At 43.6% G+C, this 27,201-nt stretch overlaps 1 protein-coding gene across 1 annotated transcript in view; it reads right to left on the reverse strand.

The window, feature by feature from the left end:
• Positions 1-941: 941 nt before the first annotated feature.
• CCNI (cyclin I) overlaps positions 942-27,201 on the reverse strand; it is a 67,931-nt gene continuing 41,671 nt past the window's right edge. Inside the window, exons 3-7 of the mRNA XM_044304414.1 lie at positions 23,113-23,247; positions 18,446-18,520; positions 14,708-14,848; positions 8,553-8,783; positions 942-2,557 (exon numbers count right to left, since the gene is read on the reverse strand). Of these exons, the coding sequence (XP_044160349.1) occupies positions 2,102-2,557; positions 8,553-8,783; positions 14,708-14,848; positions 18,446-18,520; positions 23,113-23,247 (1,038 nt within the window). The 3' untranslated portion in view covers positions 942-2,101. The remainder of the gene's footprint in view (positions 2,558-8,552; positions 8,784-14,707; positions 14,849-18,445; positions 18,521-23,112; positions 23,248-27,201) is intronic.

Here is a 27,201-nt window from a genome sequence, read left to right on the forward strand (position 1 = left end):
TTAAAGAGTATCAGAACCTGAAGTCTTGCTCTTATTAGGTAACTTTCACATTAGCGTTTTAGTTTTCCGGTATTGAGTTCCGTCATAAGGTCTCAATACCGGGGGAAAAAAAAAGCTTCCGTTTTGTCCCCATTCATTGTCAATGGGGACAAAACGTAACTGAACAGAACGCTCCAAAATGCATTCCGTTCTGTTCTTATACTGGACAGCAAACCACAGCATGCTGCGGTTTTCTTTCTGTCCTGGGATGCGGAGCAAGATAGATCCGACATGACCCACAATGCAAGTCAATGGGGACGGATCTGTTTTCTCTGACACAATAGAAAAAGACTCCGTCCCCCATTGACTTTCAATGGAGTTCATGACGGATCCATCTTGGCAATGTTACACATAATACAACCGGATCCGTTCATAACGGATGCAGATGGTTGTATTATCAGTAACGGAAGCGTTTTTTGCTGAACCCTGCCAGATCCAGTAAAAACGCTAGTGTGAAAGTAGCCTTAGCAAAACACTGTGTGAATGTATCCGTATAACACAGGCTCATTTTGATCAGAGGTAGAAATCTTTGCAATGCATCTGTTTGTTTTTCACGCTTGGTTTTGGCTTACAAATACTGATGCAAAACACACAAAAGTGTTAACGAGGCACTTTAGTTTCTACAGTGTTCCTTTCATAGTGATTATACATTTCGGCAGACTTCAATGCTTTAAACAGGATGTTGAGGCAGGGACACCGAAGAGCATCAGTGGCATGGGTGAAGCAAAAGGGCTAAAACACAGCGGTGGGGATCAGGCAAATATGATTCGATTCTTCTGCAGATCCAGCCACGCTGGGGAAGGGGGGTCTGCCTGCAAGGCTCTTAGGCGTGAATAACCCCTTTAAAGCATGTTACAACAATTAACATAACCTATCGACAATAACGAAGAGGAGACAAACCGTTAGGGCAATATCCTTTATTGCAACCAGGAAAAACTTATACGGGAGTTAGATTCCGTTGGCCATGCCTGCTCCAGATTAAGCAGTGCTCTCTAAAGTAGGTTGTTGTGAAAGGCAGTTTTACAGAAAGAATAAATATGCATGCTGGGACATAGAAGTATTGCTAACAATTTCATATTTTCTTAAGTTATTGAACTCTATAGAACACTGTCCCAGGGGAAAACAATAAAAATCCTGAGTGCAAAATGTGCTAACAACATTCCTCCAAACCAGGCATGATCATGATGCATTCTGAACACAACTACAAGTGAAAGCCCAATTTTTGCTTTTTCCTAACAAATGATCTGGTGAGTTTAGATCTGCAAGGAAAAGTACCTTACATTGACTGCAAGAATACATATCGTGCTCTCACTACAAGCAGAGGACTGCTGGGCCCAATGCTTGGCATGAAGGCAAGGATGCCATTTCTACAGCTAATTAAACATTGATTGTTTTGTGTAGCAGATACTATACACTGTATAAAACCCACATGATGCGGAAAAACAAGAGTACTTAGGACTGACAATGGAGTAAGTCAATTCTTATCTATTATTTTGTCTGTCAATTCAATTTGATAACTGAAAATCTTTTTAGTGTAAGGTCAGTTTTCACAAGAAAGCAATAGCACAAGACGAAAATGAAGAAGGGAGGTAGAGCACAGGCCTAGATAAAGCCTCTACTGAAGGACAAGTCTAGAACACAAGATGGGACAGGCTTGCAGGGAAATGTCAAGGTGCACAAAATACAGTAAATATACCAGCAGAACACAAGGGAACTGACAACACTAGGTTAAACAATTCTGCTAATTAATTTTTTTTGTTATTGTTTTTGGTTGTTTTCGTAATTTTTTTTGTACTTTTGTTTTCTGTTCATTTATATTTTTTTTTAAGCTTTTAGTTAAATGACAGATGGAACAAGAATCAGTAGCACAAGTAATACAGACTTCTGTCTAGGGCTGGTTGGGCATGGCCTCCGAGTACACACAGTTATTAGTGAGATGTGAACACCGCTCACGCTTAGGGGGCCTGCAATGCACTGCATTGACACTGCTTACCCCACCACATCTGAAGGTGTCAAAAGGGAATCTAATCTAGCATGTGGCTTTGCAATATTTGTGCTGATATTACATGACAGACACTGCTTGAAGTTGGGGGCAAGGGGATATGCTGCCCTCTTGAATGGACAGACCACCGTTACATGCAGCAATCTCCATGACCCCAACGTCAACAGTGCTATCTTCATTATAAAGCCTCTTGATCCCGTCATAGAAGTCATCAACTTCCATCTGCTCCACTTTTCTCTTAGTAGAGGCCTGCTTGCAGGCTACCGGAGCTGCCAGACGCTGGTAGAAGTACGGTGCTCCCTTCATAAGAGATCCTGGTGTGCTTTTGCCCTTGTAGTGGACTCTGGGGCCTGAGACAGAGGAGGGACGGAATTGGTACTCTCCTCTGTTGCAGGTCACCAGTGTCCTCTTGAGGGGACTGTAGACATATACAGTGTTGGGAGGCAAGGAAGCCTGCAGAGAAGAAAGGTGTCGCGATACTTCTTCCCGACAGAGAAACAGCTTAGTGCTATCCATCTATGAGAAAGAAGATTACACATATCATCAGTGATACAACAGCTAACCACAATTCAGCTTAAATAGGTTATCCAATTCTAAAAATGGCCCCCACAATGCCCAAGCTTTTCCTATGGGGGGGGGGGGGGGGGTGTGGATATACAGCGGTGGCCGTGCAGGGATCTGGAGTGATGCAGGTGCCGGGGGGTGGGGTAAGTATGATCTATAGGAGGGGCCCGGTCATTGTGGGGGGCATTTTTAGAATTAGATAACCCCTTTAAAGAGGACATGTCACCACAAAATGCAGAACAATCTGAAGACTGCAAGTTATAGAGCAGAAAGACATATTGACATATTGTTTTGTGGCAAAAGATTCAGTGAAATTTGTATTATACACTTATATCTGCTTTTTCTGACTTCATTATAGACAAAAGGTGTTACCAGTGACTGACCGCATTCTCTGTTTAAGTGTGTATACATAGATAGCCGTCAGTCACAGAGTTGTACACAGAGAGGTGTTATCAGTGATGAATAGCATTCTCTGTGTAAGTGTGTATACATAGATAGTTGTTAGTCACTGATAGTTGTACACAACTGAGGTGTCATCGGTGATAGCATTCTCTGTGTAAGTGTGTATACAGAGATAGCCGTCAGTCACTGATAGCTGTACATGGGGAGGTGTTATTAGTCATTGATAACATTCTCTGTGTAAGTGTGTATACAGAGATGGCTGTCAATTATGAATAGTTGTACACAGGAGTAGTATTATCAGTGATTGATAGCATCTCTATGTGAATACATAGACAGCTGTCAGTCACTGATAGCTGTACATGTACTGGCATTGCAGTTATTGACCACAGCGTCTGAGGGCACCTGCCAGCTAGTGCGCTCGCGCCAGATTAGGCACCATCTTTAACCGCCTCCGGACCGCCTAACGCAGATGTGCAGTCCGGAGGCGGCAGCCCTGCGCACAGTGACGCATATACGCGTCATCTCGCGAGGGCCGGGATTTCCTGTGAACGCGCGCACACAGGCGCGCGCGCTCACAGGAACAGAAGGTAAGCGAGTGGATCTCCAGCCTGCCAGCGGCGATCGCTCGCTGGCAGGCTGGAGATGTGATTTTTTTTTAACCCCTAACAGGTATATTAGACGCTGTTTTGATAACAGCGTCTAATATACCTGCTACCTGGTCCTTTGGTGGTCCCTTTTGTTAGGATCGACCACCAGAGGACACAGGCAGCTCAGTAAAGTCGCACCAAACACCACACTACACTAAACCCCCCCCCCCGTCACTTATTAACCCCTTATGAACCCATGATCACCCCATATAAACTCCCTGATCACCCCCCCTGTCAGGCTCCGTTCAGACGTCCCTATGATTTTTACGGATCCACGGATACATGGATCGGATCCGCAAAACACATGCGGACGTCTGAATGGAGCCTTACAGGGGGGTGATCAATGACAGAGGGGTGATCACCCATATACACTCCCTGATCACCCCCTGTCATTGATCACCCCCTTGTAAGGCTCCATTCAGACGTCCGCATGTGTTTTGCGGATCCGATCCATGGATCCGTAAAAATCATACGGACGTCTGAATGGAGCCTTACAGGGGGGTGATCAATGACAGGGGCGTGATCACCCATATACACTCCCTGATCACCCCCTGTCATTGATCACCCCCCTGTAAGGCTCCATTCAGACGTCCGCATGTGTTTTGCGGATCCGATCCATGTATCCATGGATCCGTAAAAATCATACGGACGTCTGAATGGAGCCTTACAGGGGGGTGATCACCCATATACACTCCCTGATCACCCCCTGTCATTGATCACCCCCCTGTAAGGCTCCATTCAGACGTCCGCATGTGTTTTGCGGATCCGATCCATGGATCCGTAAAAATCATACGGACGTCTGAATGGAGCCTTACAGGGGGGTGATCAATGACGGGGGTGATCAGGGAGTCTATATGGGTGATCATCCTCCTGTCATTGATCACCCCCCTGTCATTGATCACCCCCCCTGTAAGGCTCCATTCAGACATTTTTTTGGCCCAAGTTAGCGGAAATATATATATACACATATATATATTTTTTATTTTTTTTTTTCTTACTAAGTCTCATATTCCACTAACTTGTGTCAAAAAATAAAATCTCACATGAACTCACAATACCCCTCACGGAATCCAAATGCGTAAACATTTTTAGACATTTATATTCCAGACTTCTTCTCACGCTTTAGGGCCCCTAAAAAGCCAGGGCAGTAGAAATATCCCACATGTGACCCCATTTCGGAAAGAAGACACCCCAAGGTATTCCGTGAGGGGCATATTGAGTCCATGAAAGATTGAAATTTTTGTCCTAAGTTAGCGGAAAGTGAGACTTTGTGAGAGAAAAAAAAAAAAACAATTTCCGCTAACTTATGCAAAAAAATAAAAAAATTCTATGAACTCGCCATGCTCCTCATTGAATACCTTGGGGTGTCTTCTTTCCAAAGTGGGGTCACATGTGGGGTATTTATACTGCCCTGGCTTTTTAGGGGCCCGAAAGCGTGAGAAGAAGTCTGGGATCCAAATGTCTAAAAATGCCCTCCTAAAAGGAATTTGGGCACCTTTGCGCATCTAGGCTGCAAAAAAGTGTCACACATCTGGTATCGCCGTACTCAGGAGAAGTTGGGGAATGTGTTTTGGGGTGTCATTTTACATATACCCATGCTGGGTGAGAAAAATATCTTGGTCAAATGCCAACTTTGTATAAAAAAATGGGAAAAGTTGTCTTTTGCCAAGATATTTCTCTCACCCAGCATGGGTATATGTAAAATGACACCCCAAAACACATTCCCCAACTTCTCCTGAGTACAGCGATACCAGATGTGTGACACTTTTTTGCAGCCAAGGTGGGCAAAGGGGCACACATTCCAAAGTGCACCTTTCGGATTTTGCAGGCCATTTTTTACACATTTTGATTGCAAGGTACTTCTCACACATTTGGGCCCCTAAATTGCCAGGGCAGTATAACTACGCCACAAGTGACCCCATTTTGGAAAGAAGACACCCCAAGGTATTCCGTGAGGGGCACGGCGAGTTCCTAGAATTTTTTATTTTTTGTCGCAAGTTAGTGGAATATGAGACTTTGTAAGGAAAAAATTTTTTTAAATAAAAATCATCATTTTCCGCTAACTTGGGACAAAAACTAAAAAGTTCTATGAACTCACTATGCCCATCAGCGAATACCTTAGGGTGTCTACTTTCCGAAATGGGGTCATTTGTGGGCTTTTTCTACTGTTTGGGCATTGTAGAACCTCAGGAAACATGACAGGTGCTCAGAAAGTCAGAGCTGCTTCAAAAAGCGGAAATTCACATTTTTGTACCATAGTTTGTAAACGCTATAACTTTTACCCAAACCATTTTTTTTTGCCCAAACTTTTTTTTTTTATCAAAGACATGTAGAACAATAAATTTTGCGAAAAATTTATATATGGATGTTTTTTTTTTGCAAAATTTTACAGCTGAAAGTGAAAAATGTCATTTTTTTGCAAAAAAATCGTTACATTTTGATTAATAACAAAAAAAGTAAAAATGTCAGCAGCAATAAAATACCACCAAATGAAAGCTCTATTAGTGAGAAGAAAAGGAGGTAAAATTCATTTGGGTGGTAAGTTGCATGACCGAGCGATAAACGGTGAAAGTAGTGTAGTGCAGAAGTGTAAAAAGTGGCCTGGTCATGAAGGGGGTTTTAGCTAGCGGGGTTGAAGTGGTTAAAAGGAATCTGTCACCTGTTTTATGCTGATGGGATCTGACAGCTCCAGAGCATGCCAGTGAGTCCTGATTAGGGATCGACCGATTATCGGTTTTACCAATATTATCGGCCGATATTCAGGATTTTGAACATTATCGGTATCTGCATCTATTTTGCCGATATAACGATAACGTATGGGGAACAAGGATCGCGCTGCTGACAGCGCTCTCCGTGTTCCCTCAGCAGCACAGGGGAGAAGGAAGCAGTGTCTCCCGCTGCCAACAATGAGGGGAGGGAGGACAATAGGAGGGGAGGGGCTGTGGCCACTGCGCCACCAATGAAGATACCTCTCTCATTATTTCATATACAGGAGGCGGGAGCTGGCTGAAATGTTAATTTCATATAGTCATCTTGCATCTTCCTTTGAATAATTTATTTCAAGACATAGGATAGTTGGTTAAATGTTTTCAGTCTTTATGACCTACTTCACACCTGGTTACATTATCACATTATGATATAAAGTAGACCTAAATAACAGTATAAATATACATCAGGGGCAAAACAGCATTATAAAACAGGATCAAGTCATAATCCGAATTCCCATTTTATATATATATATATATATATATATATATATATATGTGTGTGTGTGTGTGTTTTTTTGGATCTACTTTGTTATATGGTGTAAATAAGTTACAGATTATGGTGCACGTTGTATGTGCACAATAGTTAGCGACTTTTATACTTCTTGGCTTCACATGGCCCACTGGATTTACTTTAACTTTTGCCAGAAACTGGTGGAAGTTATAGCTTTAGTCTGCTCCAGCTCCTGGGTGGTGTAGACTTGTTTCTGGCCTACGTCAATCAAAAGGGGCATAGATGCCCTTGATGAGAACATAATCCTACCACTTTACAAATCACTGGTCAGACCACACATGGAGTACTGTGTACAGTTTTGGGCTCCTGTGAACAAGGCAGATATAGCAGAGCTGGAGAAGGTCCAGAGGAGGGCAACTAAAGTAATAACTGGAATGGGTGGACTACAGAAAAAAGACGACTGAGGGGAGATCTAATTACTATGTATAAATATATCAGGGGTCAGTACAGAGATCTCTCCCATCATCTATTTATCTCCAGGACTGTGACAAGGGGACATCCTCTGCGTCTGGAGGAAAGAAGGTTTCTACACAAACATAGAAGAGGATTCTTTACGGTAAGAGCAGTGAGACTATGGAACTCTCTGCCTGAGGAGGTGTTGATGGTGAGTACAATAAAGGAATTCAAGTGGGGCTTGGATGAATTTCTGGAGTGTAATAATATTACAGGCTATAGCTTCTAGAGAGGGGTCGTTGATCCAGGGAGTTAGTCTGATTTCCTTATTGGAGTCGGGAAGGAATTTGTTTTCCTCTTAAGTGGGGAAAATTGGCTTCTACCTCCGCTTTTTTTTTTTTGCCTTCCTCTGGATCAACTTGCAGGATAACCGGCCTAACTGGATGGACAAATGTCTTTTTTCAGCCTTATATACTATGTCAGGGCAGAGATGCACCTAATCTGCCTCTTAACCCCTTAGTAACCACCAATATGCCTTTTTACAGCAGTCACTAGGGGGCCTTAGACAGGACCGCCGCCATTTCACGACGGTCTGGTCTAAGTGACTCTGAAATGAGACACACGCTCCTGCCCTAACAGCCTGGAACAGAAGGAGTGCCGATCCGGGCTGTTTAACCCCTTACATGCCATGGTTCCCGCCGCATGTAATCGGTAACGGAGGGAGCGGACTCCCTCTGTCTCCCATCAGGACCCGCGGGGTGCCAATGTGTGTATAGGCAGGCTGGGACCTGGTGTAGAGGCCCCAAGCCTGCCTTCAGTGCTCTCCAGCAGGCTGTGCCTCTCTGGCATAGCCTGCTGGTCTATATCGGTATAGCACTGACATTGAAATGCAATGCACTGTAGGGATAGTACATTGTATTTTAGAAGAAATCAAAATATTGCGTTAGTTACCTTGTGGTACTATTAAGTGGTTAAAAAAAAAAAAAACTTAAAAAAAATGTTTTTTTTTCCTCATTGAAAATATATGTGTTTCAATTTTAAAAAGTTGCAAAAATAAAATCTCCCCGACATTTGGTCAAAAGGACTGAAAACATATACCAAATTGTATCCTATGTCTTGGAATAAATTATATTCAAAAGAAAATTGAGTGTGCTGGATACCAGGAGGGTTGGTACCCTATTTCAAGGCACCTCACGGAAACCTGAAACCCAGTAGACGCTGCTCACCTGTGCAGATTGAAGTAGTTTGATAGTAAGAGCAAGCCAGTCAGGAAGCAGTTTTTCCATGTCTAAGCTTAGAACGGCCAGTGCCAGCATGGACCCCTTGAACTGCAGAAGCTGGTGGGAGGCTATGCACTGTAGGAGCTGGCGAGTCAGCAGCGCTACGTGCTGTGATGGGTTCACCTCGGGCTCACTGTCTAACAGATGTTGGCTGGTCGTCAGCAGCATGGCATGAAACTGGTAACAGAAAAAAATGCAAGATGGTAACTGAGAACATTCTGAAATCACAAGGCGTTACCTACTTACATAACTTGTGTCAATGTTTACAAGAAACCTCATTCACAGTCTCATCCAATAATAGATAATGATGTTGTTGATGAAAATCAATCATTCATGCATTTCTTTTAACCACTTAGTGACCTAGCAAAATGTATTACCGTAATTTTTCTATATATATATTTTTTTTTCCCCCCTGCACAAAAAGTGATTTTTGGAGTGTTTATTTTGTACATCGTTCCATGTTTCCCGTGAAATAACCTGATAATTAAATTCTTCAGGTTATTGTGGTCATGTGGATACCTAATGTGTTTTGCTGTGCACACATTAAATAAAAAATATTTCACAGTAAGGCTCCATTCACACATCCATAATAATGGGTCCGCATCCGTTAAGCAAATTGCGGAACGGGTGAGGACCCATTCATTCACTGTGGGGCAGGAATGGATGCGGACAGTACACAGTGTGCTGTCCACATCCGCATTTCTGGAGCGCGCCCCTGATCTTCCGGTCCACGGCTCTTGAAAAAAAATAGAGCACGTCCTATTCTTGTCCGCAATTTCAGACAAAAATAGGCATTTCTATGGGGGTGCCGGCCGGGTGTATTGCAGATCCGCAATACACTACGGACGTGTGAATGGACCCTTAATGATGCCAATAATTTTTTTATTTTTTTTTGGGGGGTGCAATTTTGAAAAAAAAATTATATTATTTATAACATTTTATTTTTTTAAATCCCATTATGAGATTACAATTTTATGACTTTTTTCACACTTAGAATGTACTAGCATACTCCTGTATACTAATACATTATGATCAGCTGCTGTTAGGGAAACATTAGTGTGCCTTAACAGCATACAGTCCTGGGGTCCTTCATAGGACCACAGGGCTGACTACAGACCAATCACCCATTCTCCGATTAGATCACAGGGGGAGTCTTGTTTGATCATGCCACAGTAGGGACCGCGGCATGATTAAAGGGTTGACAGCCAGGATCAGAGGTTCTTCTGACCCCAGCTGTGAAGCGGACCCTGTGCTCTAAGAGCCAATTTTTAGTGCTGGAGCCTTCTCGCGGCCTTTAACCCTCCTCAACTGCAGCAAAGTCTTTTAGGTACGTACCTGCACTGCCCATCATCAAAAGACAGTGGGTGGTTATTAAGCGGTTATTTACCTGTACTATAAGAACTGATTAAACTTGATTGATCACCCTTACCAGAGCTCTACTTCAGTGGGACTTCACACGTGCATGCAAATCGGCGTGACACGGTGAGACTGAACCCCAAGTCAGAAACGGGAAAGATGATCCAGCACTGCCATAAGTAAAAACTGATTCTTTATTTCTTTGCAAGATACAAGCAGGCTACACTAGCCCTTTATAAAAACCTACAAGCATACACATAGTTCAACCATTGAAATACCCATACCTCCCAACTTCCTAACTAAACAGAGGGACACATTGTGCTGCGGAAAAAAAAAATTCTGCACTAGGCCCTGCCTCTAACGCCTCCCAAAACATAACTATGCACCTAATCCCAACCAGTCCTCTTAATGCGCCCACATAGTAATTATTCCCCCTTCATGCCACCGAACAGCATTTATGCCCACATTGTGCCCCCTCACAGAATTATGGCCAGCTGTGCCCTCAGTAATATGCCCAGTTATGTGCCCCCCAGTAATATGCCTCGTTATGTGCCCCCTAGTAATATGCCCAGTTATGTGCCCCCCAGTAATATGCCCAGTTATGTGGCCCCCCAGTAATATGCCCAGTTATGTGGCCCCCCAGTAATATGCCCAGTTATGGGCCCCCCAGTAATATGCCCAGTTATGGGCCCCCCAGTAATATGCCCAGTTATGGGCCCCCCAGTAATATGCCCTGTTATGGGCCCCCCAGTAATATGCCCTGTTATGGGCCCCCCAGTAATATGCCCTGTTATGGGCCCCCCAGTAATATGCCCTGTTATGGGCCCCCCAGTAATATGCCCTGTTATGGGCCCCCCAGTAATATGCCCTGTTATGGGCCCCCCAGTAATATGCCCTGTTATGGGCCCCCCAGTAATATGCCCTGTTATGGGGCCCCCCAGTAATATGCCCTGTTATGGGCCCCCCAGTAATATGCCCTGTTATGGGCCCCCCGGTAATATGCCCTGTTATGGGCCCCCCGGTAATATGCCCTGTTATGGGCCCCCAGGCTGTCCAGTTATGTGGTCCTCACAGAAAGTTAAAAAAATAAACACCACATACTTACCTTGTTCCTAGCAGCAGCAGCAGAACATTGGCTACTCTGGTCTGTGGAGGAGGTGGAGCTGAGGCTGACTGATGGCCAGCCCCGCCCCCCGCACAGACAAGAGGTGTGGAGAGCCAGCAGGGGGGAGGGATGATGAAGCAGGGAGCCAATGCCAGCTCTCTGCTTCATCATAATACAGGCAACTGTCTCTGCTTCCTATGGAAAGCGGGACAGCCACTGAAATCCGGGACTGTCCCGTCAGATCCGGGATGGGTCGGAGGTATGCAATAGGATCACTGAACGTCATTGATTAATTAGTCCCCATGCTTATGCAAAACTTGGAGTTGGAATAAAAGCATATAGGAATGAACTGGATAAGAAACACAAGCACTGTTCATACTATAAAATAAACCCATCCAAAATTTCCAACACAATTCTATATTGATTCAATAGTAAAAGTATGAATCCAGTATTTTTTAACCCCTTTGGATTTTGAAAATCTAAAAAGGTTTCTCTGGACAATAATTTCTTCATAAAAAGGTTTCTCTGGACAATAATTTCTTTATATAATCACCACTTATTTGTGGTCTCAGTGCTTGCTCTATCCCACATAAAGAGAAACCAGAAGTGTCACCCTTATGGATGTCCTTGAAATACTGGGACCCTGCCGAAGGGTTAGTGGCTTTATCATTACTAATAGCCGAGAGATGCTTCCTTATTCTAGTTTTCCAAGAATCCTACATACTGCAGTCTGCATGTGCTGCAACCAATATGGTCTAGTGTAGGTTGTGATGTTAAAGGGGTTCTGCAGTTTGTTTAAACCGATGATCTAACCTCTGGATAGATCATCAGCATCTGACCGGCGGGGGTCCGGTATGTTAGGAGATTTTCTCTAATATACTTGAAGACACTTGTGTTCCCAGAAGGGCGCAGACTATAGGGAGTTTACTTTTTGTGAATAGTAGGCCACAACATACTTGGTGGAATACTAAAGGTTATTTTTTAATGTGGCCATAGAGGGTGTCGCTGCTGTGAGTTTCTGAACAGCCCTAAGGGGGAGATTTATCAAACTGGTGTAAAGTAGAACTGGATTAGTTGTCCATAGCAACCAATTGGATTCCACCTTTCATTTTCTAAAGGAGATGAGTAATGAAAGAATCTGATTGGTTGCTTTGGGCAGTTCTACTTTAGACCGGTTTGATAAATCTCCCCTTATGTTTAACTTCCTACAGCAATGGCAAGACATTTAACACCACAACCTACACTAGATCATATTGGTTGTCCAGAGAAAACTTTTGGATTTTCATGTTGGAAACAAGATATCCAAAGGGGTTAAATAAAAAACCGGAGGTCATACTTTACTATTGAACAATCCCATCAATATATAATTGTGTTGAGAATTTCAGATGGGTTTATTTTCTAGTGTGAACAGTGCTTGTGTGGGATTAGGTAATCATTCACTGACATTCAGTGATCCTATTGGTTCAGGGTTTTCACGTGTATTTTAATGGTTGATTCTGTGTATGTTTTGATAAAGGGGTAGTGTAGCCTGAAACGCGTCAACGTTTTATCTGCTTGTATCTCACAAAGAAATAAAGAATTCGGTTTTACTTATGGCAGTGCTGGACCATTCATGTACTTTCATGTACAAGAACTGACTGGCAGAACTAAAATGCCAGAGTAATCTGAACAGGGCTGAGCTGCAGTACTCCAGACACATGGATGAGGGCAGTACTTTGCAGGTTGGTACAGTGAAGGTACACTACAGCCCCACAATTCTGAGTTCCAGGAGTCAGAGTCTTCAGATCAGACACTGATGGCCTATCCTACAGATAGTACACAGTTACTGTGCTGATCCTTTAAAGGGGTTGTCCAGGAAAGAATATCATTTTTCCAGGATGCCCGCAGCGTGCCTCTGCTAGGGCGAGACACACCAACACTGAAGCCAGTGGTTCGCTGCAGTGGAGCACGCGGCCCGCCCTAGGAACACAGCTGCGGCAGCCTTGGATGCTTCAGGGGGACCGAGGTTGCCACGAGAATGAACAGCTCCCCCCAATCACCACTAGGGGGAGCCATGCTGGCTTGTGAAAATCAGTTGTGGTGTTCCCGAGAGACTTTTATTCCTTATGCTTCAGGACAATGTGGTCAGCAATGGAACGCTGAGGTGCACAGAAGGGCTAGGCCACACCACTGGGTGCACTCATTTCCGTAAAGAATATACGTTTTTTTTCTTCTCTGTAACGTTGCAACAGATTTTCACAAGACAGGTATCATATTAAAGGGAGTCTGTTCATGTTTTAAACTGCTTATATTGTGTTCTTGCACATGCACACACAATAATAACGGTACCTTTCTTGTTTTGGTCCAATTCTGTAAAGCTGCAAAAACGAGGATATAATGTTATGCAAATGAGGGCTCACAAGTTTTGCATGCCCAACTACTCCCCAGTTCTTTCATGTTACACCATCTCCAATTCCCGAGATCCCGCGCGTACACCGCGGGGCCCGGGCATGCCCACTCAGATTACCACATTGCCGCTGCTGACTGCTGTTTTTCCCCACTCCGTCTCCTCCATCTTTACCAGAAGCCAGTGCATGCACACTGCTGCAAACGAAGCCAAGGCCCTCAGTGGTTATCGGAGGGCGCATGCTCGGCGGTGAACTGTGCACGCGCGGGATCTCAGGAATTGGAGATGATGGTGTAACATGAAAGGGCTGGCCAGACGATATACTAGGGAGGAGTTAGGCATGCAAAACGCCTAGAGGTATGGGCACTTAAAGCAAGAACGCCGCCCCTGGGCACTTGTGAGCCCTCATTTGCATAACATTCTAACATCGTTTTTGCAGCTTTACAGAATTGGACCAAAACGCGAACACACAATAATGAGTAGTTTAAAACATGAAAGTTGGTGATAGACTCCCTTTAATCAGCTGGATCAACCCTGCCAGTTCTTATACCTGGTTTTATAGTATTGATCCTGCCGACCATGTGCTCTTTAAAGCATACTTGCCAATGCTCCAGAAACGTCCAGGAGGCTGCTGGAAAATGGGAAGACCTGGAAGAGATGGTTTCTCCCTGGCATAGCAGAAACCTTCCAGTACCTTCTGGACAGCACCCCTGAGGTACCAGGATGCTGTGCCATCAGATGCAGCTCAGGCATCTAAAACTCATTGAGGAGGCAGCTCCATGTCTCAAAGGTGTCATGGCCAACTTCTAAGCTCTGAGGCCTCTTGGAGGACTCTCCCTAAGGGTCCATTCACACGTCCGCAACTGTTTTGCTATCTGCAAATTGCAGATCCCCAAAACACAGACACAGGCCATGTGCGTTCCACATTTTGCGGACCCCACATGGCCAGCATTATGATATAAATGCCTATTGCTGTCTGTGGCTGCGGACAGTTATAGGACATGCTCTATCTTTTTTGCGGGGCCTCGGAACGGAAGTGCAGATGCGGACAGCACACGGTGTGCTGTCCGCATATTTTGCGGCCCCATTAAAATGAATGGGTCCGCACCCATTACGCAAAATTGTGGAACGGATGAGAATCCATTGATGCGGACATGTGAATGAACCCAAATAGTTGGCAAGTATGGACTTTCCTTTCGAAAGCTTTAAAAAAAAACAAAAAAACAACTTAATGTTTTGTTAAATGATATTTACAATGTGAAGGAAATCCAGTGGTGTAGCCGTATGAAGATCCCAGCTCAGTTTGTCCAGAATAATCCTCTCCATCCTGAGAACTTCAGCTGGAGAACAACCGCAGGAACTTCCTTGAGTCAAGACCTTGAGGAGAGGAATCCGCTACAGGAGAATGAAATCACAAATTAGAGACTTAATTCCAGTTGAAATATCCAAAAATAAAAAAATAAATAAAATTCTGTCTTCATCATGTATAGCTGACCAAACACAATAGAAAACTGTTGGTAGAACAAGCTCCCTCTCCGCCATTTTCATTTCAGTGGGAAGAGAGGTCAAATCCAACATTTCTCATCCATCAGAATGCACCCATACACATTAGATTTGGGCAGTTTTGCCAAAATGGGAGGATTCCGCCAACTATGAGCTAAGGTTTATAGCCAACTGCATGCTCATGTCAGAGGGGCTGCTTGGGTGAAAAAGGGGATATGCCCGGATTCAGCTCTGAACCGAGACAACTCCTTTAAATGGGTTGTCCAGGATTTTGTTACTGAAGGCCCATCTTCAAAATAGGTCATCAATATCAGATTGGTGGGGGGTCCAATACCCTGAATCCCCCCCCCCCCCCCAATTGTTACCTTGTAGCTCTGGAAATCATTGATGCATATCTTTTAACACCTTATTCAGCAGCCATAACCGGTCTATTTCTTCACTTACGTGGCCTTGTTTTATGCAAGAGAAATGTTATTTTTTGACATTGGTCAGGGGTAGGGACAAGCGAATCGCCTTCGAATGAAACATCCGAAGTCGATTCCCATAAAACTTCATTCTAATACTGTAGGGAGAAGGAGCTCCGTACAGTATTCAAATGTATTGGCTCAGGTGAGCCAAAGTTATTGCTTCGCGAGACTTTGTGCAATAACTTCATAAATTAAGTTTTACTGTAAAAAAAAAAAAAACCTTTCCCAAACTCTGGTTCGGTTCCAAGTGGTACTCCATACAGTATCAGAACGAAGTTTTATGCAAAGTCGATTCGCTCATCCCTAGGCAGGGGTACATACAGTCCTGATCAAAAGTTTAAGACCACTTGAAAAATGGCAAAAAATCCTATTTAGCATGGCTGGATCTTAACAAGGTTCCAAGTAGAGCTTCAACTTGCAACAAGAAGGGGTAGTGAGACAAAACATTTTTTGAGCATTCAATTTAATGAAAACAACGAATAAGCTGAAACAGGCTGTTTTTCAGCTGATCAAAAGTTTAGGACCACACCTCCCAATAAAAAAATTAAACCCCCCCAAAACAGAAATCCAACTTCCAAACATGAACTCAGTAATGAGTAGCTCCGCCATTATTGTTTATCACTTCCAAAATTCGTTTCGGCATGCTTGATGCAAGCGTTTCCATGAGGTGAGTGGGAACATTTCTCCAAGTGGTGAAGACGGCCGCACAAAGGCTATATACTGTCTGGAACTGTTGTCCATTTTTGTAAACTCCCCTTACCATCCATCCCCAGAGGTTCTCAATTGGATTTAGATCAGGGGAACACGCAGGATGTGACAAAAGAGTGATGTTATTCTCCTGGAAAAAAATCCCTTGTCCTGCGGGCATTGTGTACTGTAGCGTTGTCCTGTTGAAAAACCCAGTTGTTACCACACAGACGAGGGCCCTCAGTCATGAGGAATGCTCTCTGCAACATCTGGACATAGCCAGCGGCCGTTTGATGCCCCTGCACTTCCTGAAGCTCCATTGTTCCACTGAAGGAAAAAGCACCCCAGACCATTATGGCGCCCCCTTCACTGTGGCGCATAGAAACCATCTCAGGTGGGGTCTGCTTGTCATGCCAGTAACGTTGGAAACCATCAGGACCATCAAGGTAAAAAAAAATCTCATCAGAGAATAAAACTTTCTGCCACCTTTGAATGTCCCATGTTTGGTGCTCTCTTGCAAAGTCCAAACGAGCAGTTCTGTGGCGTTCAAGGAGACGAGGTCTTTGAAGAAGTTTTTTGTTTTTGAAGCCCTTCAGTCTCAGATGCCATCTGATGGTTATGGGGCTGCAGTCAGCACCAGTAAGGGCCTTAATTTGGGTCGAGGATCGTCCAGTGTCTTGACGGACAGCCAATTGGATCCTCCGGCTCAATACCGGAAAATAACTGATCAGTTTCATCCCCATGCATTCTGAATGGAGAGAAATCCTTTCAGGATGTCTTCAGTTCAGTCATTTTGACTGATCAGGCATGCGCAGACCGGTAAAATTGTGAAAAAAGATACAAGACTGATCCGTCTGTCCGCATGACAAGCGGAGAGACAGATCTGTTCTTGCAATGCATTTGTGAGAAGGATCTGCATTCGAATGAGTCTCACAAATGCTTTCAGTCAAATCCAAAGCCTAAATTAGGGTGTAATTTATATCATTTTTTTTTCTATGCAGATATAGAAGAAAAAAGAAAAGAGTTTTGGTTTAGTCTATTTTTCAGGCCATTCATGTTTCTCCTGAGATAACCTGATAATTAAATTCTTCAAGTTAGGCTACTTTCACACCTACTTTCACACAATGGTTTTAGAGACGGATCCGAGATAATACAACCGGATCCGTTCATAACCGATGCAGACGGTTGTATTATCACGACGGAAGCGTTTTTGCCGATCCATGACAGATCCAGCAAAAACATAGATGTGAAAGTAGTCTTATTCCTGTGGATACCCGTCCATTGTGCAGTGGATGCAGCTGGTAACTGCTGATATGCTACCAGTGACATGAGCAGCTTCATCCACTACACAAAGAACAAAGCTGTGTAGTTCTGGCGCTGACTTCTCTGTCGGAGCTACAAGGAGGAGACACAGGGAGACATCAGGCCCCACTGATGTAATACCGATAGACTATCCTGAAGATAGGCAATCATTTTCAAAATCCTGGACAACCCCTTTAAGGCTAGTGCTGCAACACCCAGTGCATGATCAACGATCACAGCGTAGTGCTGCTGCAACCACAACACTGCAGTCTCTAGGATTCCAACTCTGCTGGTTACTGTTGTGTCGCAATAGTGGCAACTGGTGGATCTCATTGACTTACATTAGTTGAGATTACCTTCAGAGTAGACAGCCCAAGTCACTATGTAGCCCCAGCCCCTGACACCTTTGGGAGGTCTCTCTAGCCAACGCCCACTCCTGTCTACAATATATGCCCCTTGCTACAGAAATATTTAGTCAAATGTGTTAAGGCTCTATTACATGGGCTGACGATGTTTGTTCCCCACCATCTCCCAGTTTAAACATGCCCTGCGTCCTGCCGACAAATGAAAACGCTCCTCCATTGGTTGCATCCTTATGAAGGCATAACGGTCGTTGTAAATCCTTGTGTGCTGACAGTATGAAAATTGTAAAGATTGTACTAATTATTTAGGACAGTGGTAAAAATACATTAGCGGTACTGCAGATATACAGTCCAGATCACTTTATTTTGCTACTGCCCCCTGTTGACAGCACTCAGATCTGCGTTGAAATACATTGTCAGGACTGCTGCGCATGCGCCCTCTCCATTATGCAGCAGTCCTGACTAGTATTCCAACGCAGCTTTGTGTCGCTGACAGCAGGGAAACTGGGGGCGGTAGGACAATAAACAAATTAGTGATCTGCACTCCTTTTCTGCAGTACTACTCATAAACTACTGAAGATAATAGGCCAACATCAGGGTGACAGAGTCCCTTTTAAATAACTACATTTCATGCATAATGGAGAGGTCGTGAGAAATGAAGCTGAACTTACTTCATCCTCCTCAACGGTTTTGGTAGCAAGGTAGAAGCAGCTGATTGCAATGCACCTCAGGTACTTTGGATGGGCCTGCCAATAAAAGACAACATATTTAGCATCCATGGTCATTATTTCTACCTTTTAATGTGAATTAGTTTAAAAATTGTAGTTTTACTCCAGTATAGCGTATGCCAGACCAATCAGAGCCATACCATGGAAGGCTCAGTCATGTTGCTCCCTAGATGATCCCCGTCCATCTCTGGTATACGCAAGGTCACCGTTTCACAGATTGGCCAATTAGAATGCACTTGCCAATAAAGGCCACAGAGGGACAGACGGAACCCTTTAGCTGGCCTTGGAGTATTAGGTTTTGTCCTATAAAGGCTGAACTGTTTCAAAGCTTTTTGGTCCAAGTATTCACAGATGTCTGACCTCCTCTCTGTTTTACCAGTTGATGCTACGGTCATATCTGTTTTAACCCCTTAGTGACCAGCCTGTTTTGGGCCTTACTGACAAAGCATTTTTCTTCCTTTTTTCATCGTCTATGACTTTATCTTTCTATGTAGCTGCAGGAGGGCTTGTTTTTTGCAGGACAAGTTGCAGTTTTGTAATGGTGTCATTTTGGGGTATACACAACTTTCAGATTAACTCTTTCTGGGAGGGAGATGGAGAAAAAACAGCAATACTGCCACTGAGTTCTTACACTATAATTTTTACAGCGTTAATTTTTCGGTATAAATAACACGATAGCTTTATTCTCTGGGTCAGTATGATTACAGCCATACCAAATACAATTTTTTTTTAAGTTTTACAACTTTTGTGCAATAAAACCCTTAGTTTTTTTTAAAAAGGAAAAAAAATATTTTTGCATCACTGCTTCTTAAGACCCATAACTTTTTTTTATTTTTCTTTCTATGGAGCTGTGTGAGGGTTTGATTTTTGTGGGGCGATTTGTAGTTTTCATTGGTATCATTTTGGGGTAGATTCCTCTTTTTGATCACTTGTTATTAAGTTTTTTGGGTGGCGACTAAGAATGAATTAGCCATTCTGGCATTTTTTTTTTGTTACGGTGTCCACCATAGGGAATAATTTACATATTTGTGTAGTGCGGTCGTTATGGATGCGGTGATACCAAACATGTGGGGGAGATTTTATTTTTGCAATTTTTTTCAATGAAAAGCGTATTATGGGGGGGGGGGGGAGGATTTTTTCATGAAATTTTTTATTTAATAAATGTTTCTTTCCTACTTTTTTTTTTAGTAACACTCAATAGTCCCACATGTAGACTATAACAGGCAATCTTTTGATTGCTTTTAAAATACAATGCACTATCCCTATAGGCCCATTGCATTTTAATGTCAGTGCTATACTAACATTGACCAGCAGGCTGCACCAGAGAGTCACAGCCTGCTAGAAAACACCAGTCCCCAGCTAGCCTTTACACACATCAGTGACCCGTTATCGCATTTGCGGGGTAACGATGGGAGACAGAGGGAGTCCGCTCCCTCTGTCACCGCTTACGTGCGGCGGGAGACATTAAGGGGTTAAACAGCCGGGATCAGCAGTCTTGCCAGTCTAGGCTGTTAGAGCAGGAGTGTGGCTTTCATGTGGGAGCCAAGCCCCGGCTCTCCGCTGCACGTGAAAAGGCGGCAGCCCAGCCTAAAGCCCCTTAGTGACCACTGTAAAAAGTGTATTGGTGGTTACTAAGGTAGTTAAAGGTAATCCGGTAGTCTGTTCCGACAGAGGCATAGCCGAGTGCCGCCGGGCACTGCTTGATCCTCACTATAATTGGATCTGACAGCCTTCCAGCATAAATGTCAGCTTCCAGCCAGACAAATACTGCTGCATGCAGTGGTTTTTGTCTGACCAAAAGCTGCCAGATCCCTATCGGATGCCATTATAGTCAATGGGGATTCGCCTGTGTGTGTCAGTTTGCAGCTATGCCAGTTACGGTAACGCCTCTGCTGGAACAGACTACAGGATTACCTTTACCGCAGATGTGATACCTACCCTTACCTGTGCTAAACACTCGTTTGTTCAGTCAATAGCACAAAATACAGAGAATTGGGCAGTAAGGACAAATTAAATGCAATTAAGATAAGAAACTAAAATATGGACAAAAAGTAGCAAATATGACATTAAATATCTTTTCAAAGACTGACAATGCACAGCACAAAGTTTATAGAACAGTTCCCTACATGACTTCTAGCTGTATGCCACCTGCACACGGTGCCGATTACACATGGTTTTTCCACGCAGATTCTTGTGCGGAAAAAGCACAGCATAATCCGGTACCAGCAACATGTATGAGATTAGACAAATCCCATGTACACTTGGCTTCTTTCTTCTGTGTGGATATTGACCTGCTATGCAGATTATCACATTTGCAGCATGTCAATTCTTTGTGCAATTTTTTTTTGTGCATTTGTGAATTTCAACTTTTGCAATGCAAGGGGAGAGATCTGCGTCAAAACTGCATCAAGTAACACATGCGGTATATGATGCAGAAATGCTCCTTGTACCCCTGCACTAGCGCATTAGGTTGTCACAGAACTTTCTACAGAGCCTCAAGGTACCCTGCCGGCCGAGTGATCACTCAGCTGACTGCTATCCCTGCCCAGTCCCCAGTACATGGTTGGTTTAGCTGAACATGTATGTGTTTAAATGGGGAGAGAGATCAACGGATCAGATAAACAAAAACTATTTTTTATTTGCCTGCTACTGGCCATGAAGTTAGTTTATCGATTAATGGTTGCATCAGGATAGGTCATCAGTATCCGATTTTTAGGCATCCGACTCCCAGCACCCCTAGTGATCAGCTGTTTAAAGAGACTGAGGCTCTTCTGAGCGCCACAGCCTCCACCTAGGCCACGGAAGTCACATCTATCGGTCACATGGGCTAGGCACAGCTCAGTCTTAGTCAAGTGAATGGGGCTGAGCTGCAATACCTAGTACAGCCACTGAACAATGTACAGCACTGTGCTGGGTAAGCTGCGAGATGGCTCTTCAAACAGGTGATCGGTAGGAGCCCCACCAATGAGGATAGATCATCAGTATTAAACACTCGGACAGCCACTTTAAAGGGAACCTGTGACCGGGATTTTGGGTATAGAGCCGAGGACATGGGTTGCTAGATGGCCACTAGCACATCTGCAATACCCAGTCCCCATAGCTCTGTGTGCTTTTATTGTGTTAAAAAAAAAAAAAAAATTGATACATATGCAAATTAACCTGAGATAAGTCTTGTCCCTGACTCATCTCACATACAGGACTCATCTCAGGTTAATTTGCATATGTATCAAATCGTTTTTTTTTTTTTACACAATAAAAGCACACAGAGCTATGGGGACTGGATATTGCAGATGTGCTAGTGGCCATCTAGCAACCCATGTCCTCAGCTCTATACACAAAATCCCGGTGACAGGTTCCCTTTAAGGCATATACAACTAGTCTACCACCACCTGTGTGTCAGACTTTACTGTAATTCAGCATAACTAGACATAAGTATATGTGTCTGGCACATAAGAAGGATATTGGGGAGAACAGCAGGCACACTCATTTTTGGGTACCGAGGTATAGAGATTACCTCCCCTTGGAGTAATCAGTGAATAGTGGGATGCCGATATCCAGTCACTCGCATTCCTCTGCGGTGCACCTGCAAGCCAACTGTGATCCATAGAGGACTCTATGTATACTTCTAGTACTAGTTTAGTTAGGGTTTCCGAGGTGACAATGTCTCTTTAAGGCTGTGGTGAATGTTAACGAGAAAAGAAAAAAGGACAAAATACCACTGCATGCAGCTGTATTTTGTCCGGCAAAATGCTCCAGAAACCCAATGGACACTATTATAATGAATGGGATCCATCAAGTTCCTATGCAGGAATAGAATACTGGAATCTAAATGCAGATGTTCACATAGCCTAAACTTAAAGGGAATGTGTCATCAGAAAATGACCTTCTGTTTAAACCAAGTTTTTATGTTAAACATATTTTTTGAATTTTTCATAACATTTTTTTAAAAATAATTATAAAAAATGTTCATGTTACTATCTATATTTAAATAAAAATCCTAAAATCCTGCAGTATTAACACTGGCCACTAGGCCTAAAATATATCAAGACTTCCTGTTCTTTGACAGCAGCCACCATGGGCCATAGACACAATGGTCAGGGGGGGACCTCACTGACTTCTAAGGGATATTTTTCTAGGCATGCTCTGTGACCTATGCAGAAGTCACTATACAGGGAATAGATAAGGCTACTTTCACACTTGCGTTTTGGGCGGATCCGTCATGGATCTGCAAAAACAGATCCGTTACAATAATACAACCGCATGCAAGACTTTCGTCTCCGCTCAAAAATCATGTTCTGAGCGGACACCGAACGGACCCCATTATAGTCTATGGGGTCTTTAGGCTCCGTTACACTCAGTTAGGTCTCAGTTATCTGCAGAATCCATCCTTTCCATTCTCCTGCTCCTCAACGGAGCTGGAGAACAGAAAAGAGAAACGGTGACGTGAAAGGAGCCTTAATTTTATTTTCCTAAATACTATAATGTGACATTCCATGACATCCATTTATTCATGTTTTTTGAAGAAAAAAGACTCCAATCTTTTTGAGGTTTTAAGTGCAGTATTTCACACTGTGCGCCAATTGGTAACAATAGACAATAGGAGTGATCACCTTTACAGAGGCCAGAAAACGGTCCAAAATACTTATGGCCAGAGCGAGGGTTTCTGGGTAAACATGGAACTGGTGCTTCAGTTTGGCCAACCAGTGGATCACCTCTTCCCGCTGTTGTGGAGAAATAGCTGCATCCTATAAAACAATATAAAGAGGGGGAGGGGGTTGAATGAATTAATCCAGAACCAGTACTTTCAAACTTCAGCATATCCACATTCAAAGGTCACCGAGTTTTCAGCGAACTTTAGATATATGTCATAGTGACATATCAAAACTTTTGATCAGTGGTGGGCTGAGTGCCAAGACCCCCCACCAATCACTACAACAAGGGGAGAGAAGTGAGACTGGCCAAATAGAAAGTCTATGGTCCAGTCTTAATTCCGTCTCCTGCAGCGAGGAGAGAAAGTGTACTATGTGAGCGCTTCTCTCTCCTCATTCTAGTGATCGGTGGGATCTCTGCACTCAGATCCCACCAATCAGAATGTTTGACATGTCTCTATGACATGTTAAAAGATTGCTGAAAACTCAGTGACCCTTTAAGGTCTATAAGCATGTCCACCACTGTTAGATTGCAGGGTGGTCGTAACCATGGAAACAAGCAGTTGAAGCCGTAGCAGAGCTCAAGACGCAGTTTTGCTAGTGCACCTTGATGACGGAACCTCCAATTATGTGTTTTGTACAAAGTCATTTAAAGAGAACCTGTCACACAGAACACAGTGGTATTCATATTCATTTTCAGTGCAGAGGTTTTAAAGGGGGAAATTCAGTGTTAAGCCAGGCACAGTGCTGTCAGCTGAATGGAATGATACCTTTCACTAAGTTAAGTGCCGCGAGGGCGGGCCCAAGCTAGTCTGAGCACCATTGCTTCCTGTGCCAACCCCTCCCTCTCCTTGATTGACAGGGTTCCTGCATGGCCATCTTGGCTGGCCCTGTCCAAGGAGAAGGAGGGTCTGGCAGAGGAAGAAGGAGGGGCAAGGCTGCACAGAGTAACTTGGGTCCGCCCCTGGTGCACTTAACTGCTTATTTGCATGTGGATTCAAAGTACTTTGTCTCCAGAATGAAGCAACAGATGACTAAGTGAAACGTCATTACATTATTTGGCCTGATGAATTTCCTGGTAACAGATTGCCTTTAAGAGGACAATTACCTCCAGGAGGCACATGGGACCTGCATTTGGCTCCCAATCTGTTGGCAGATACAGGTATATATACTGGTGGCACCAGGGACATCAAAGGATTATTGAACTTGACACAAGGTTCAAACCCATATAACCACCTGTCATATTGGGAAATGGTTCATAGCCTACAGAAAGCTGGATACATCTGCTGTACCTCCTGTTCTCTTAAGATAATGTATTGGCTTATCTGCCTCATTGTGATGGTTGTGCCTAGGACAAACACAGCTGCAACCAAGTGTACAGGTCCTTCTCAAATAATTAGCATATTGTGATAAAGTTCATTATTTTCTGTAATGTACTGATAAACATTAGACTTTCATATATTTTAGATTCATTACACACAACTGAAGTAGTTCAAGCCTTTTATTGTTTTAATATTGATGATTTTGGCATACAGCTCATGAAATCCCAAATTTCCTATCTCAAAAAATTAGCATATTTCATCTGACCAATAAAAGAAAAGGGTTTTTAATACAAAAAAAGTCAACCTTCAAATAATTATGTTCAGTTATGCACTCAATACTTGGTCGGGAATCCTTTTGCAGAAATGACTGCTTCAATGCGGCGTGGCATGGAGGCAATAAGCCTGTGGCACTGCTGAGGTGTTATGGAGGCCCAGGAAGCATTCGATAGCGGCCTTAAGCTCATCCAGAGTGTTGGGTCTTGCGTCTCTCAACTTTCTCTTCCCAATATCCCACAGATTCTCTATGGGGTTCAGGTCAGGAGAGTTGGCAGGCCAATTAGAGCACAGTGAATACCATGGTCAGTAAACCATTTACCAGTGGTTTTGGCACCTGTGAGCAGGTGCCAGGTCGTGCTGAAAAATGAAATCTTCATCTCCATAAAGCTTTTCAGCAGATGGAAGCATGAAGTGCTCCAAAATCTCCTGATGGCTAGCTGCATTGACCCTGCCCTTGATAAAACACAGTGGACCAACACCAGCAGCTGACATGGCACCCCAGACCATCACTGACTGTGGGTACTTGACACTGGACTTCAGGCATTTTGGCATTTCCCTCTCCCCAGTCTTCCTCCAGACTCTGGCACCTTGATTTCCGAATGACATGCAAAATTTGCTTTCATCCGAAAAAAGTACTTTGGACCACTGAGCAACAGTCCAGTGCTGCTTCTCTGTAGCCCAGGTCAGGCGCTTCTGCCGCTGTTTCTGGTTCAAAAGTGGCTTGACCTGGGGAATGCGGCACCTGTAGCCCATTTCCTGCATACGCCTGTACACGGTGGCTCTGGATGTTTCTACTCCAGACTCAGTCCACTGCTTCCGCAGGTCCCCCAAGGTCTGGAATCGGCCCTTCTCCACAATCTTCCTCAGGGTCCGGTCACCTCTTCTCGTTGTGCAGCGTTTTCTGCCACACTTTTTCCTTCCCACAGACTTCCCACTGAGGTGCCTTGATACAGCACTCTGGGAACAGCCTATTCGTTCAGAAATTTCTTTCTGTGTCTTACCCTCTTGCTTGAGGGTGTCAATGATGGCCTTCTGGACAGCAGTCAGGTCGGCAGTCTTACCCATGATTGCGGTTTTGAGTAATGAACCAGGCTGGGAGTTTTTAAAAGCCTCAGGAATCTTTTGCAGGTGTTTAGAGTTAATTAGTTGATTCAGATGATTAGGTTAATAGCTCGTTTAGAGAACCTTTTCATGATATGCTAATTTTTTGAGATAGGAATTTTGGGTTTTCATGAGCTGTATGCCAAAATCATCAATATTAAAACAATAAAAGGCTTGAACTACTTCAGTTGGTGTGTAATGAATCTAAAATATATGAAAGTCTAATGTTTATCAGTACATTACAGAAAATAATGAACTTTATCACAATATGCTAATTTTTTGAGAAGGACCTGTATATGAAAGAACCACAAAAACGACTCTTTGGTTTCGGCCTATAGAGCTGCATTGTAGGTCCTACATTATATGAGCATTTTTCTCTGAAGTTAAAGGGGATTGACCAATGTGTATGTAAGATGCCTATAGGCACTTACTAATATAGCCTTTTTTGATACTCTGTGCAGTTTACTATATGTCACATGCCATGCATTCTAGTTAGGTAAATCTTCTGTGCTGTCCGCATAGAGGTCCTATCCAAAGGATGGCCACTGATAGAGGGTCAAGTGACCATATGACGCATGACTCAGCCTCCTCATATAAACACACTGCACCTGCACTAAACTGCAAGCAGTGCAAGTGCAGATGGTAGGTGCACTGTATTTGAATGGAGGAGACACCACATGGAGGTGATTTACCTGGTCACATGGCTCTCCATCGGCAGCCATTTTATGGACAGGACTTCTGTGTGGACAGTAGAAAAGACATGGCCAACAATAGGGTATAACTTATGAAATAGCAAATGGCACAGAATTTCAACAAAGGCTACATTAGTAGGTGCCATATAGTCATCTTACCTACATATTGGTCAACAGTAAACAAAAAGTGGCCAACCCCTTTAATTGTTATACTTCTACTAATCTTTCATGTATCAGATTTGTCATATCTTGCCAAAACAGAAGGTAAAGCTGGATATACACAGTTGTGTGGACAATAGCTTTCTCTCCTAGCTCCCCTGTACACGTGTATGTACAGCTAGGCCAAGACTCACAGAGTGGAGAAAGTCCACAAAAGTCTTTTTTTTTTCCCCCAAGAACAAAGGAATCAGGTAGTTGAAGTCCATCTGCTGACAGAGGAGAGTCAGAAGGAACCAACACACATTAGATGGTCAAAATTGTTGTGTTTGGCCAACAAATAACTAATGTGTGCAGGGCCAGCTGAAAATGGAACTAGGGCCAGAATCCAAGCATACAAATTTGCTCTTGTTTCCTCAGATATCACAATTGCAGACCATGGAAAATACAAAAGAAAAGCAGTACAACTTTCTCTTAGGCTGCAGCCATGTCTGCTACCCCCT

This window comes from Bufo gargarizans, chromosome 1 (genome assembly GCF_014858855.1).
Source record: "Bufo gargarizans isolate SCDJY-AF-19 chromosome 1, ASM1485885v1, whole genome shotgun sequence".
Lineage (NCBI taxonomy): Eukaryota > Metazoa > Chordata > Amphibia > Anura > Bufonidae > Bufo > Bufo gargarizans.